The sequence below is a fragment of the Oreochromis niloticus genome, linkage group LG10 (assembly GCF_001858045.2).
Source record: "Oreochromis niloticus isolate F11D_XX linkage group LG10, O_niloticus_UMD_NMBU, whole genome shotgun sequence".
NCBI lineage: Eukaryota > Metazoa > Chordata > Actinopteri > Cichliformes > Cichlidae > Oreochromis > Oreochromis niloticus.
This window is the reverse complement of record NC_031975.2, coordinates 24,038,875-24,052,528: the sequence shown is the minus strand read 5'-3', so window position 1 is coordinate 24,052,528 and position 13,654 is coordinate 24,038,875. Positions and strand designations below refer to the sequence as shown.

General features: G+C 38.1%; 2 protein-coding genes across 3 annotated transcripts; both read left to right on the top strand.

The window, feature by feature from the left end:
• Nucleotides 1–17: 17 nt before the first annotated feature.
• kcnj15 (potassium inwardly rectifying channel subfamily J member 15) lies at nucleotides 18–6,507 on the top strand. Its single transcript, XM_005456157.3, has 2 exons — nucleotides 18–156; nucleotides 3,415–6,507. Exon 2 carries the CDS (start codon nucleotides 3,483–3,485, stop codon nucleotides 4,503–4,505), a length of 1,023 nt encoding a protein of 340 aa, XP_005456214.1. The 5' UTR covers nucleotides 18–156; nucleotides 3,415–3,482; the 3' UTR covers nucleotides 4,506–6,507.
• Nucleotides 6,508–8,655: 2,148 nt separating this feature from the next.
• vps26c (VPS26 endosomal protein sorting factor C) lies at nucleotides 8,656–13,627 on the top strand. 2 transcript variants are annotated; one of them, XM_013275151.3, is made up of 8 exons: nucleotides 8,656–8,895; nucleotides 9,473–9,641; nucleotides 10,194–10,343; nucleotides 11,338–11,418; nucleotides 12,231–12,302; nucleotides 12,409–12,559; nucleotides 12,639–12,791; nucleotides 13,326–13,627. In XM_013275151.3, exons 2-8 carry the CDS (start codon nucleotides 9,480–9,482, stop codon nucleotides 13,406–13,408), a joined length of 852 nt encoding a protein of 283 aa, XP_013130605.1. In that variant the 5' UTR covers nucleotides 8,656–8,895; nucleotides 9,473–9,479; the 3' UTR covers nucleotides 13,409–13,627. The 2 variants fall into 2 exon arrangements, with proteins under 2 accessions (XP_013130605.1, XP_003451432.1); XM_003451384.5 differs by having other exon boundaries at nucleotides 8,658–8,895; nucleotides 9,498–9,641; nucleotides 13,326–13,625.
• Nucleotides 13,628–13,654: the final 27 nt, after the last annotated feature.

The window sequence follows — 13,654 nt, the reverse complement described above, 5'->3', positions numbered from 1 at the left end:
ATACCACTGTGCCAAAGTTCAGATCTCACAGGTGGGCACAATAGGCGAAAGAAGACACTGAACTACATGTTCTCGGGCAGCTTCATCTTGCAGATCGTGTCAGAGACAAGTGAAAGCAAATATCTGGGACTATTCAACAAGGCAAGACAAAAGAATGTGAGTAGAATACAGATTTATCAAGTAATTAATGATTATTTAAAGTTATGGCAGGTGTTCTCGGGCTTCTGTAATGGTTTACTACCGAGTTAACTTTCAACCTTGTCTAGCAGTACTTTGTAATAGCAGCATATTATTATATATCATGTGGGTTTTTAGAAATATGTATGTGTTCTATTCATTAAATGATTATTTTGCTACATTTTTGTATTGTTCTCTACTGTGAATACAGATTTTGCTTAACTTTGAAATAGCATACCAAGGTTTTTTCATGCTTTGCCTTATGAGACTGAGTCCATTAATTAATGTAAACTGTATATTTTTGAGGTACTGGAGAGTTTTTGTTATATTCTCTATTTTACCGCCACACTTTCATTTTTACACTTGTCATGAGGCTGTCTGAAATATCTAACACTTCCTTAACAATTAATTATGTAATTTTCCCATTGAGACTGACCCTTTGCCTCTTAATACAACATCCATTGATAGATCTACTTCTTTTATGACTTGATTAGGTTCCTCTGCTATTGTTACGTGACTTTTTCCACTTCAGTCGGCTACTCTTTTCCCTAATTTATGCTTACATAGATAAACAATATCTTCAAGGACAACGGTTTCAAACAATCTGGCCCATTTGATGGTATCAAAACTTTGAAGGAGGGATAATCTTTTGACTTTTAACTATATTCAAAAGTTAAAAAAGTGAACTTTATCAGCTTTCCCTCCTGATTTTTAATTCTTTAGAATTAAAAATAATTAGATGTGATCAGTGATCCAAGTCAGTTCTTTACCTGCAAATTATTTTTGAAGAATAAGCAAATGACTATAATTCTGTGCCTGATTCTTTTTGCCTAGAATTAGGATTGATACCAGCTTCTTTTTTGAATGCTAAATAGATAGTTAGCTTAGCGGAGAAGCAGTTACCTATCTCTGTCTAAACGTAAAAAAAAACAAACAAGAAAAAACATTAAGAACAACACATAACATTCTTATATAATCAGGAACAAAAACTATGTATGCTATATTTGCTGAAACTTCGTTAAAAAGCTGCAAGCTTCATATCCATATACTACATATAGCCATAGCTTAACCTAGCATGGACTCAGGAACCTGAAAAAAAAGCTATCTGGTTACTATTTTACTGTTAAAAAAGTTATTTTAATTATTAAATTAACGATAAAATGATCAAAAGTGTTAAATTACTTGAAAGTTAGATATATCTAATTATCTTATTTCTGAGTGAGTTCGAATTTTAAGTTGATAAATAGAAATTTAAAGATGCGTAACTTAAAATGTTTGAATTATATCGGAATATGTCAAAATTTTCAGATATGTAACTTATTACATTAAAAATTTCAGATAATAATCCAAACTTTTTTGGGATAAAAGCTTAGATGAAATGGCTTCACCTTTAGTGGTAAATTATTTAAATTTCATATTTGTGTTATTTTACTATAACTCCAAACATAGGCTTGCAGATCAATTTTATTTTATCTGCAGTGAAGTTAGGGTATTAAGTAGCACGAACTTAAAATTAAAATTAAAATTAAAGTACCTCAATTGTACTTACAAGTACTTTACCAAATGTACTGTATGGCTGTACTGCAACTACATAGTATTGAATGTGCCCTAATTATATCAACAGAACACAGTTGATGGTTCATTTCTCTTTGAGTTTTATGTTAGATGATACTTAAAATATTAAATGTTTACATCATAAATGGATATTTGTTGTTGAATCATTTCCAGTCAAAACCTGGTGGCCTGCACAGAAGGAACACTGTGTTATTTTTAGCCAAACTTAAAGGTACCGACAGAGGCCATAAACTCATTAAGAAAGTGTTTGCTAAGGCCATAAAACAACTAAAAGATAGGCCCACTCCATCATAGACTTCAACACAAGCAGACTTTACATTGGCCTCGCTTTTCAGACCGGGAAGCTATGTCAACCTTTTATATACTGTCAGTGATAACACAACTGGAAAAGTATAGCTCATAAAAAAAATTATAAACAAAATGTCTCAAATCTTTGCAGTTGCTTTGATAACAATTCTGTATACCCTATCATCAAGTTCTAGCACACAAGCGACCATCAGATTGTTATGATACTCACTCTAAATCTAAATAAAACTGAACTAAAAAAATTATTTCAGTTGAGTTTTGCTCCACCAAGTCACCATGAAGCCTTTTCTAAGCTTCACGGTGGGAACCATACATGCATTTAACATCTGTTCACCTTCACTTACATTTAGCAAAGACTTAAATTGAGATGCTATCTGGACAAATATCCATTCCTAATGTTTTTTGGTGTAAGCAGTTCTTTACTAGTTGTTGACCAGATGATGATTCCTGGCAACATCGAGCAACCAGGGAAAAATGTGTGTTCCCTGACCAGTTGGTGAGTGGTTGATGGCTGTTGCTGGGTGAAACTGGTCACAGAGAGGGTGCTCCACCAAAATCTGCTGTGTGTTGCTCTTAGCACAAGCAGATCGCCATGGTTTCCTGTAAATTGCATGTAACATATCTGCAAATATTTGCCATTTACTTTCCGAGATATAGTGAAACTTTAAAAAGTGTGAAAAAAAACAGAAATGGAGCTTTCAGAGTGAAAGTTGTACATACTGCTGCAACCAATGCATCTCAAAAGGCACAACTTTTTACTTTAAGGAAAACATTCTCTATTTCCAGTTTTACTACTTCTCAGCATCTTTTTGCAGACAAGTCTGTGTCTTTTGTGCAAATTATGGGTAACTGTGGCAATCTCTTCGCAAACAAAGGAGCATTGAATACCCCTTCAGGATTATACGTCAGCATCCACTCTCTAGTTTGTCAGAGAACGCACTTTTGCCAAGCAACCAGGTTGCCAGAGCATCACTGAAAGGTCCAAAGGCTTGCGTGAATGAGGCCCTAATGGCGACAACCAGAAACCTCTAGCAACCACTTGCTAGGTGGTTAGGGAATACACATTTTTCCCTGGTGAATGGTAGATGTTAGATGGTTGCCAACTGGTCTTTAGGGTTTTGTAACTGAGGAGTAAGACTAACTTGTTAATTCAAAGCTGTTCTAGGTGCCACTTTCCTTAGGCAGGTTAGGGCACGAGGTCAAGACAACCTGGCTACTTTAACAACCCTTCAGTTTTGTTCCACATTACAGAAAATAGAATAAATAAGTAAAGAATTAGTTGCCATCTCCACTGATTTGACTGGTGCTTCAGCTCAAAGTGAGATATTAATAAATATCTTTTATCTTTTTTGCCAGACCTTCAATTGGCAATGCCAAACTAAAACCTCAGAAGTGACCTTCAGTTTGAATTGACCCAGAGCATCATGGCTAAAGGGAATAAAGATTTCCAGCGAAGGATTGTGTCCAAGGATGGCCACAACATGGTAAGGATCGATAACGTGGAGGGCATGGTCAAGCTGTACCTGCACGACATCTGGACAACTGTGGTGGACATGAAATGGCGCTACAAACTCACCTTATTTGCCTCGACCTTTGTCATGACCTGGTTCATCTTTGGGGTAATCTTTTACTTCATTGGAATGGGCAACGGAGACTTTGAGCCAGATTTAAATTCTACCCACACCCCATGCGTGATGAACGTGGAAACGCTCACTGGAGCCTTCCTCTTCTCTCTGGAGTCGCAGACCACCATTGGTTATGGTTTTCGTTACATCTCTGAAGAGTGCCCTCTGGCCATCTTCACTCTGGTGGCTCAGCTTGTCATCACTGGACTGGCCGAGATCTTTGTTACCGGTGCCTTCCTGGCCAAACTAGCTCGACCCAAAAAGCGAGCGGAGACCATCAAGTTCAGCCAGGTGGCGGTGATCTGCAAGCAGCAAGGAAAGCTGTGTCTGATGGTGAGGGTGGCCAACATGAGGAAGAGCCTCCTGATCCAGTGCCAGCTAACAGGAAAGCTCCTTCAACCCTACGCGACCGAGGAGGGCGAGAAGACGCAAGTCCACCAGAGCTCTGTTGATTTCAACATGGACTCTGGTGGCGAGTGCCCCTTCCTTATCCTCCCTCTCACCTTCTATCACGTCCTAGACCAGCACAGCCCGCTGGCAGGACTGACGGCAGAAAACCTGGAAACCCGTAGGTTTGAGTTGCTCATCACCCTCAATGCCACCATGGAGTCGACGGCAGCCACGTGTCAGAGACGTACCTCCTACATGCCTGACGAGATCCTGTGGGGTTATGAGTTCAAACCGGTGCTGTATAGCACCCCCAGTGGACGCTTTGTGGCAGACTTCAACTTTTTTGACAAGGTGCAAAAGAGCAGTGATCCAGACTTCCACAGCGACAGTTCAGAGAAGCTGAAACTCGAGAGGGACTTCAGGGAAGAATAGAGGATCTTAATAATTACTGTTAATTGATCTGAGGCTCAGCCATTGTGTTAATGTCCCTTACAGCTATGAACTTTGATTTAAACACGTAAAACGTTTATATTGAATCATATAATGTGATTTTTTTAACAGTGCTTCAAACTCTGAATAGTTTTTAAGAAGACTAGAAACCTGACATTATATCTTCACTCTACATTCTGTTTATTCATTTAATCATTATGATGTTTTTTGTATCAATATTCAAGTTAAATTAATTAAATGTACCAGGATGAAGGGCTAACGGCCCTGTATGATTCTTTCATCTGGGTTTTAATAATGGGAGTCTCTTTATAAATGCTTTTGAAGACCTTTTAAAAATAGAATGTTAAGTTATACACTGATAAAGTAAGAATTTAGTATTTAAAGACATGTTTTGGAGAATTATTTTATTATTAAGAGTTAGATGAAGTAACTGATACTTCTCTCTGAGCTGTACTTAAATATGAAGCTAGAATAAGTTGCTGCTTAGCTTAGCTGAGACGGGGAAAACAGTGCCCATGTAGTTCTGTCAAAATATTCCTCTAAACATCACTACTAACACTTTACAGCTTCCTTTCTAATCGCTCCCAAAAAGCCAGGTGTAAAGATGTAAAATATCACAGATTTTCACTTGTGATTAAAACATTACCTGCAGAGCCCCCCAAAGATCAAGAGTTTTCACTTACAGGACTAGTGATGACACACAATTAGCTCACAGTGTTTGTGCATTTCATCTGAACAGCAGTAGATCCAAACTAATTTTTAGTGGAAAACCATGAGGACTCTCATAAAATGAGCTGTTTATGTAACCATCAATTGATAGTTGTTAAGTTTTGTTTTTAAAATTGTTGTTACACATAACAAATGATTTTTATTTTGCTTAATTGTTTTTAAAGTTCACAAGACATTTACAACTCTGTTTAGAAATTTTGCAAGCATTGAGAAATGGTTCCATAAAACAGTAGTTACTATATATAACTCGTGTTCTATGAATGTAAGCCCTCCTAACAGGCTTCAGCACTGGGCTGGTCAGACCTTCCTGTGAGACCAGATGTAATGAAAGAGACTGAGATGGATATTGGTGCCACAGTTTAGACTGATCCACATTCTAAGTATCCCAGGGAAAGATACATAGAATAAAGCAGTGATTTTCGAAGTGTGGTCCAGTGCTCCTTAGTGACCTTTGAAGGTACTACATGTAGCCGTGCAAGAAGTAAAAAAAAAATTAAAAATTAAACCAATACAATACCAATGAAAAATGTACTTTTATATTAAGCGCAGGGCAGGGTGACCCCCAGAAGATTTTCAGATTTTAAAATGGCTCGAATGAAGGGATGTAAGTGTGTGTGAATCTGGCTTGTAGTATAAAAACGGGTTGAGTGGTGTATCAATACTAGTTTATTTACCACAGTAAATGTGCCTGCTTCGGTACAAATCTTTGAATCCTACTGATGTGCACTATCTCTCTCACTGACACCTGCTGCAGAAGTGAATTTATGTTTTTATGGTGACACATCAGTTTAGGTAATTATAGGCTCAAAAACATAAATATGGGCTCTACAGTGTATCTGGCAGAAGAATTAGTCCTAAATGCTTCGTGTAACGTTTCAGTTTCCATAATATCTGCAGGCTTTCGATTTTGTGGCCATCAATATATAACTGGACTAGACAAACACCACCAAAATAAATCTGTAATTTCCTCCTTAAATAAGCAGTTCCTCTGCAGCTTGAGAATGTTGCACCTGCCAGAGGATATTTCTACATATGTTTGAATCATCACAAAATGTTAAAGCTTATTACACATTTGCAATTGTTAGTGTATTTGTATGACTAATGTTGATTGTGTTATTCTTGGAAAAAACGAATGTAACCTTTGGTTGTTGTGTTTCAGACATAAATATCATGATGGTATTATAATAATAAATCAGGGATTGTGATACATAGGAGTATGGGATATAAAAAGTAATAAAAATAATCTGTTTTGTTTTGTTAGTGTGTTTCTTTTTACTTAAAAACAAAGTGTTGTTTTTAAATCGTCCAGTGCTTTCACCTCCCCCCAACCCCCGTCCTCCCCCATGGTGGGATGGTGGAAAGGTGGAAAGTATATTTACTCATGCAGTATACACACCCGTTAATATGACTAGTTGTTACCGAAAACTAAAGTTATATAAAATGACTGCAGAAAATGCTTCTTTTACCTCGGGGCATCTGTATAATAGTAAATGAATGTGGCTGTTCTCTATTAAAAAAAAATACTGGCAAGCAAATTTGCACAGCGACAACATCTTCACTGTAAAGAAAGTAGCACCGTAACTGAAAGATGAAGGGCTAGAGCCTTTCAAAGGACGAAACAGGCTCAGCCCACACACAGTTGTCGTTAGCTGTCAGCCTTTTGTTGTGGCAACACTGTGGAGCAGCCATTGAAGTTGAGATGGCTGGTGGCGTTTGTATCTGGTCCAAACAATTTGGTCCAAGGTAACTAATATTTACTGTAAGAGACAAAGCAGTAGCACGTCAGCAGAAATTTTTTTGGGTGGGGGGGCTTGAAAAGCATTAAAGCTGCACTCAAGATGTCAAATAATGTGAGAACCACCGGTGAGATATTCTGGAGGTAACTCACAACCCCTGATGCAACATCCCTTCACATGAAATGAATGTTGAAGCAGGTGTTAGCAATACAGTACACACATACAGTGATGTGAGCTGAATTAAAATGAAAGTTGAAAATATAATGATCTGCACACTAAAAGAAAAAAGCCCCTGTTAAAGGATTTTATTTACTGTGACATCTTGTGTGATGTTTTCTGCCTGAAATCTGAGATGTGACAAGTATCCTGTTCCAGCTCCAGCAAGCAAAGAGGGACTTTGTGACATTTAAAAATGTGTTTGAAGGGTGCTTTATTTTCATTTTAATTAAAATTAAGGGTTTATTCACTTTTGCTTTCTTAAAGAAAAGCAGGTTTTTTTTGTCATGGTTCAGCTGAGTGAGGCCTAGTTCCTGCCTTTTCTTCTTTTTCTTAACCTTTTTGCTTTTAGTCTCCGGTGGAGTTGCTAGGCTGGTGCTGAGTCCCTGTCCAGCCAATAGGTAGAGCTTTCCTGCCTTGGCCATCCTTCCCCCACCTGTTCCTCATAGTGTAATCAGGTTCTGAGTATTTCTTATTAGTGCCACAGTTCTCCCCTGGATTTTTCCAGGACCCACTGGAGAGATTATATCTTTCAGATAGCTTGGGAACGCCTCAGTGCTCCACCGGATAAGCTGGAGGAGGTGACTGGGTAGAGGACAGTCTGGGCTTCTCTGCTTACTGCCCCTGCAACCTGGCCCCAGATAAGCGATAAGGGGTTTATATAAAACAAATAAAACTTGTAACCTCAGTCAGAATTACATAACGTTGAGATTTGAGAGATATGAGGTTTTCAATAACGGACTTTAATTGTTTGGTTTGTACAGCATATTGACAATATCCGCACAATAACACCTGTTACAAGTACATCAAATCAAAAAACAAGGAACAATCTCATATATCTCATTCTGAACAATTAAAATCTAAACGTAAAGATAAGATTTTTATATATTTGTTTAGTGTAAAGTAGCCCAATATAGCCATCTAGTGGTAAAATCTAAAAATGACTAAAATTTCCAAAATAATAAGCAACAAAAAGGTAAACACCAAATATCCAAGGTAAACAGTGGTAAACACCAATTTACTTAAAAATAAATACATAAATAAATACATAAACTTAGGCATCTAGTGCAATTGCTGCTATATTAAAGCAAATGTGTCCAGGTCTACAAATATTCAGGATATATGTTGGTGATTGGCTAACACACAAAACCATGGTAGTAAATTATCTAAATATTAGTCTGAAGTGATGTCACTTTAAGACATCCCAATATGCTCCAGTACCAGTTTGTGGGACACCTCTACTGAGCTGGTTCGAAAATCGTTTTTTTTTTCTCTTCAGGCACCAGCAAAGCTATGAAGAGCGTGTTTTTGTTTCATGGAGAATGCTCCACAGGGTTTAACGTTTTTTTTTAAGTTTTGATTTTTAACTTTTATAAAGTATTTCTCTCCCTTTAGCTTGTTTCGCCTTTTACTTTGAATCATTTGGACCGGAAATCCACACCGTCTTTCGCGTTGTCGCTTTATTGTGAAGGATCGGACCGGATACTGTGTTGTTGTTAGTCCAAAACGGAACATGAATTCGGCTAACAGATGTGAAAATTAGCGCTTTTAGTGTGTTTGTTTTGATTAGTAAGGAGGAGACCGGAGAGGAGGTAGCATTTTTTAACTGTCTATGTGCCGTGTAATAATCAGAAATGAGCGTCACGTTGGATATAAGGCTGAAAAGAGCAAATAAAGTTTATCGAGAAGGGGTAAGTTGCCACAGCTAGCTAGCACCAGCAGCTTCTGCTACCTCTCCAGCTAACGTTAATAATACAGCATTTTTCTTTATTTATGAATAATGCAACTGGTACTAAACCAATGTACTGTAACAACCCGAGCTAGTTATCTAGCTACCAGTCGCCGGCGTCACATGATCGGGCAGCTGACTGTTGGTGTTACGGCGAAATGTGTCTCTTGTGAGGTTCGCCGTAGAAACCCTCACAGATTGATAAGATATATACACATAACATCGTAGCTTATGGTGGAAAATATAAGTGAAACCACAAGCAGAGACTAATGCATCTACACTTTTAGAAGCTCAAAAGTAACTGGACATTTTACTGACAAGCAGTTCCAGCCATGGTGGAGATGAGTTATGGTATGGGTATGCCCTTATTGATCATGTGACTGCTGATAGAAGCAGGAGGATGAACTGTGAAGTATTTAGGGTTATTTTCTCCATGAGATTCGGCCAAATGTTGCTAAATTGATCTTAGTTTGACCAATTATTTTTGAGCCTTTGATAATGTGGGACTGTGTATATAAAAAAAAACTGATAGACTGCAGGTCATCCATGTTGCTTGGTGTGCAGGAAACAGTGGCTGGTGTCATCCTGCTGATTTGTAAGGAGGCACTGCAGCATCATGGCATCTCTCTGAGCATGGAAGGAGTCGTGAATCTGCAGCTGAGTTCCAAGAGTGTCGGGGTCTTTGAGGCTTTCTACAACTCTGTCAAGGTGAACGTCTAAGATATTGCTTTAAAACCACTTTGAGTGGAGATAAAGACCACTAAAAAGGGTCATTCCCTTTACCATTTGTCACCAAACCCCACTGATCATTTGATAAAGAAGTTTCACCAGCATAAATATGAAACAGAAGTGTTAAAAAAAAAGAAAAAAGTAAATAAAATCATCATAAATTAATCATCCAGAAGTTTTATTTACCTGAGCAAAGCAATAATTATGAACTTTCAAACAAAACAAGACTATTATAAGCATCTGCCAGGCCTTTTGTTTTGAACTATTGTATTAAGTAAACACTGAAATAATTTGAAATATGATTAACAGACTCTTAATAAGTGATATAAACTGGCTAACCCATTGTTTGATGGTAGAGTCCTTATTTTTCATCTGACAGTGTGTAACTGTCACTGATCTTGTGCTATATTTTACCTACAGGTTACAAGTTTCACTTTATACTTTTATAACCATTGAACTCCTGGTTTAAAATGTTTGACTGCTAGGTGAGTCAATTGTTCCTAATAATAATCACATTGAAACATGTTGCAGCCCATCCAGCTGATCAGCAGTAACATCGAAGTGGCCAAGGCTGGAAAAATTCCTGGAGGAAAGACTGAGATTCCCTTCGAGTTCCCTCTGCACACCAAAGGCAACAAAGTGCTGTACGAGACCTACCACGGAGTCTTTGTCAACATTCAGGTGAGTGTGAAGAACATAGTGTATGTTAGGGTTTTCTGTTGCTTTCAGGGCAGCAGTGCAGTTTGTTTGTCCAGAGGAAAGAAAGAAGAACATACAGTTTAGCCCTGGACCTTCAAAACAGACATTTAACTCAGTGATTGGACAGTTGGAGGGAAATTATCACGCATCATCGTCAGCCACATGGGTAAAAAAAGTTTTGTCCCTTTAATGAACCTCACAAGATTCAGTTCAAAGAATGGACGGGCTCCCACATATCTTTAAGATATCACGCTGCCATGCTTCTTTTAATGTGCCAGAGTTTGTATATGACAGAAAACACCCCTGCTCGTCACTGCGAACACCAAATTCACACGATGATTAACTAACAACGAATAAACAAATAACTCCTCTGGTTTGTGGGGTTAACATGAAGTCTGAATGAAAGAGCTGTCTGGCAGCTGGCAGGTAAAGAGGTGAAATGTTATAAATATACCCTGCAGTTAAATCTTTACCCACAGCAGTTTAGGGATGTAACAATTCAGAAACATCCTGAATATTCTACCACACTTCTATCTTAATGTAGTGCAATATACATTTGGAGCTGTTAATGTGTGGTTAAAAGCATGATGGTCAGTGTTAAAGGTCCTTTATGTAACAAGTTAACCCAAAATACATCAGGCTAATTTTTCTTTTCTTTTTTTTTATTCTTTTCTTTCTGGAAAAAAAATAAGTATGAATCAAAAGTCTGGCCCACATGTAGAGATATGAATAAAACATATTTAGGATTGTGTCTATTGCCCAGCCCTGCTTTGGGGTTAAATAAAGTGATAGCAGCAACAAAGTCAGAGTGATCAAGTTTAATATTATGTGTCATATATGTATTTATATATCCCTCTTACCTCCTAAAGCAGTATCTTGTACATTTTTGTTATTTTATTTTAGCTTTTAAATGAAAACTTTTAAAGAGTATAATGTCGCGGCGTCCCTGCTTTATACCTTTCTGTTCAATCCTCAGTACTCCCTCCGCTGTGACATGAAGCGCTCCCTGCTGGCCAAAGATTTGAGCAGGAGCTGTGAATTCATCGTGCACTGCCAGGTGAGTGAAACACACCTGGTTATTGTGATCTGCTGTGTGTGAATAAGCTTACAGCAAACCTTCCCCATTTTACCCTGTTTCCATCACTGATAGGTAATAAAATATATCAGGTCAAATATGGTAAATAAATTATTTAATAACACTCTTATGAATCATAATTACCTTTGAATCTTTAATCATAAATATTTGATTGTAATTTCTAACTTTTTCTATCATAATAAACTTCACCCGCATTTCTCTCTCAGTGCACCAGGGGGCAGTAGTCCATGCTTTGGGAATCACTGTATTAACAGGACTTTTTTTTAGGACTGTACTGAGGTATTTAAAAGCAGCTGGATGATGATATTTTTGTTCTATAAAATTGGCATATTGGTAGCCACAAAAGAAAAGACATTTTTACCAACAATTAGTTTCTCTCATTTTTGTGCCACTCACTTGGCCTCTTTGTTGTTCCAGACTTATTTACAATTAAAAAAAGCAAATTTAACCTTTTTAATGCTCACCAATGCTCTGTAGCTCATGTAAAATCCCACCCGTGCTCAGGTTGTCATGCTTTTTTGTTTGTTTGTTTGTTTGTTTTTTGTTTGTTTGGGGGGTTTTTTTTAAGGAAGAAAGTATCTGTATCAAAAAAAAGACTTCTTTGTTTCATCACTTCCTGATTTTGTTGAAAAGTTATCTTTGAACGCTCACAGTCACATGACAGCAGTGTGGGCGATTAAAAACTCAGCAACTGCTTTTTATGGAGGTGCAAACTCAGATGTGATTTTCTGCTGTGTTGAACTGCGTCACATCATTTTCTGTTTGACTTCCAGCCTCAGAAATCTAAAGTCATCCCCACACCGGTGAACTTCACCATCACTCCAGACACTCTGCAGAGCCGTGAGGTCAGAAAACATGTGTTAAATATCTTCATTTTTATTTTTAATTTTTTGCTTGATTTCTTCAAATTTAAAGCTGTTCTCAAAGGATGAACTTTCTTTGTGTTTTTAGAAAAATTCACTTCCGAAGTTTCTCATCCGAGGACATTTAGACGCCACTAACTGCGTGATCAGCCTGCCGCTTACCGGAGAGGTGGTGGTGGAAAACTCGGACGTCCCCATAAAGAGTATTGAACTACAGCTGGTACGGGTGGAGACCTGTGGTAAGTGCATGCTGTGAGACAATCAGTCTAACTTTCATTGGGCAGGGCCCAAGGTTTTATGAGCATGTGCTGTGTTCAGGCTGTGCTGAGGGCTACGCCAGAGACGCCACGGAGATCCAGAACATCCAGATAGCCGAAGGTGACGTCTGCCACGGCCTCGCCATCCCCATCTATATGATCTTCCCCAGACTGTTCACCTGCCCCACGCTGGAGACAACAAACTTCAAAGTCGGTCAGTAAAACCCATTCCTGTGATTCTCACACAAACAGTTTGCTCCAAGGCTCATTTTAGTCTGTTATTTACTAGATTTACTGGTTAACAAGCCTGTGGCTTTTATTTTGAAAGTTCAGCAGACAAATTTTATTATAGTTTAGCATTTTTAACCACAAGTTCTTACTCTGAACTTTTAAATATTTTCATTATGTTAAATTCTAGAGAGTGTTTGCTCATGTTCATCACAAAGAGACACACTATATGGCAAAAAATATTCATTTGTCTGGCTTCACATGAATATGAACTTGAGTGATGTTCCATTCTTCATCCAGGGGGTTTAATATGATGATCATTAAGAGTTCCTTTGACTTTAACTAAGGTGCTGAGCCGAACTCCTGATAAACGGCCCCGCACAAAAATCCCCCCTCCACTGAACTTTACACTTGGCACAGTGCAGTGATACCGTTTTCATGGAAACTGCCAAATTCAGTCTCATCCATCAGATTGCCAGATAGAGAAGCACTATTGATGATGAGCATTTCTTTCCTTCAGAGTTTGAAGTCAACGTCGTCGTAGTGCTCCATGATGATCACCTGATCACAGAGAACTTTCCTCTGAAGCTGTGCAGACTCTGAACGCATCATTTCTGAGAGAAGCTCAGAGACCTTCACACTTCTCATCCTGCAACAAACTCATCTGCCTGAACAGCTGAGCACATTCTTCAACGTGCAACTGAAGCCGGAGAAATTACTCAAACCTTCAGAGACCTCCCTAATAATACATCATGTTAATGTGACCAAACTCTTTTCTTTTTAAAGTTTTGTTTAATAAATTTCACTTGAAACTATTTCATATTTCCTAGTCGTTGTTGGTGGGTTTTT

What these genes read in the sequence shown, in the direction of transcription:
- kcnj15 (XM_005456157.3), top strand. Translation starts at nt 3,483, where the DNA reads ATGGCTAAAGGGAATAAAGATTTCCAGCGAAGGATTGTGTCCAAGGAT.
- vps26c (XM_003451384.5), top strand. Translation starts at nt 8,839, where the DNA reads ATGAGCGTCACGTTGGATATAAGGCTGAAAAGAGCAAATAAAGTTTAT. An exon ending in GAGTCTTTGTCAACATTCAG is followed by an intron (nt 10,344 to 11,337) that starts GTGAGTGTGAAG and finishes TTCAATCCTCAG; the next exon opens with TACTCCCTCCGCTGTGACAT. An exon ending in GACAACAAACTTCAAAGTCG is followed by an intron (nt 12,792 to 13,325) that starts GTCAGTAAAACC and finishes TCTTTCCTTCAG; the next exon opens with AGTTTGAAGTCAACGTCGTC.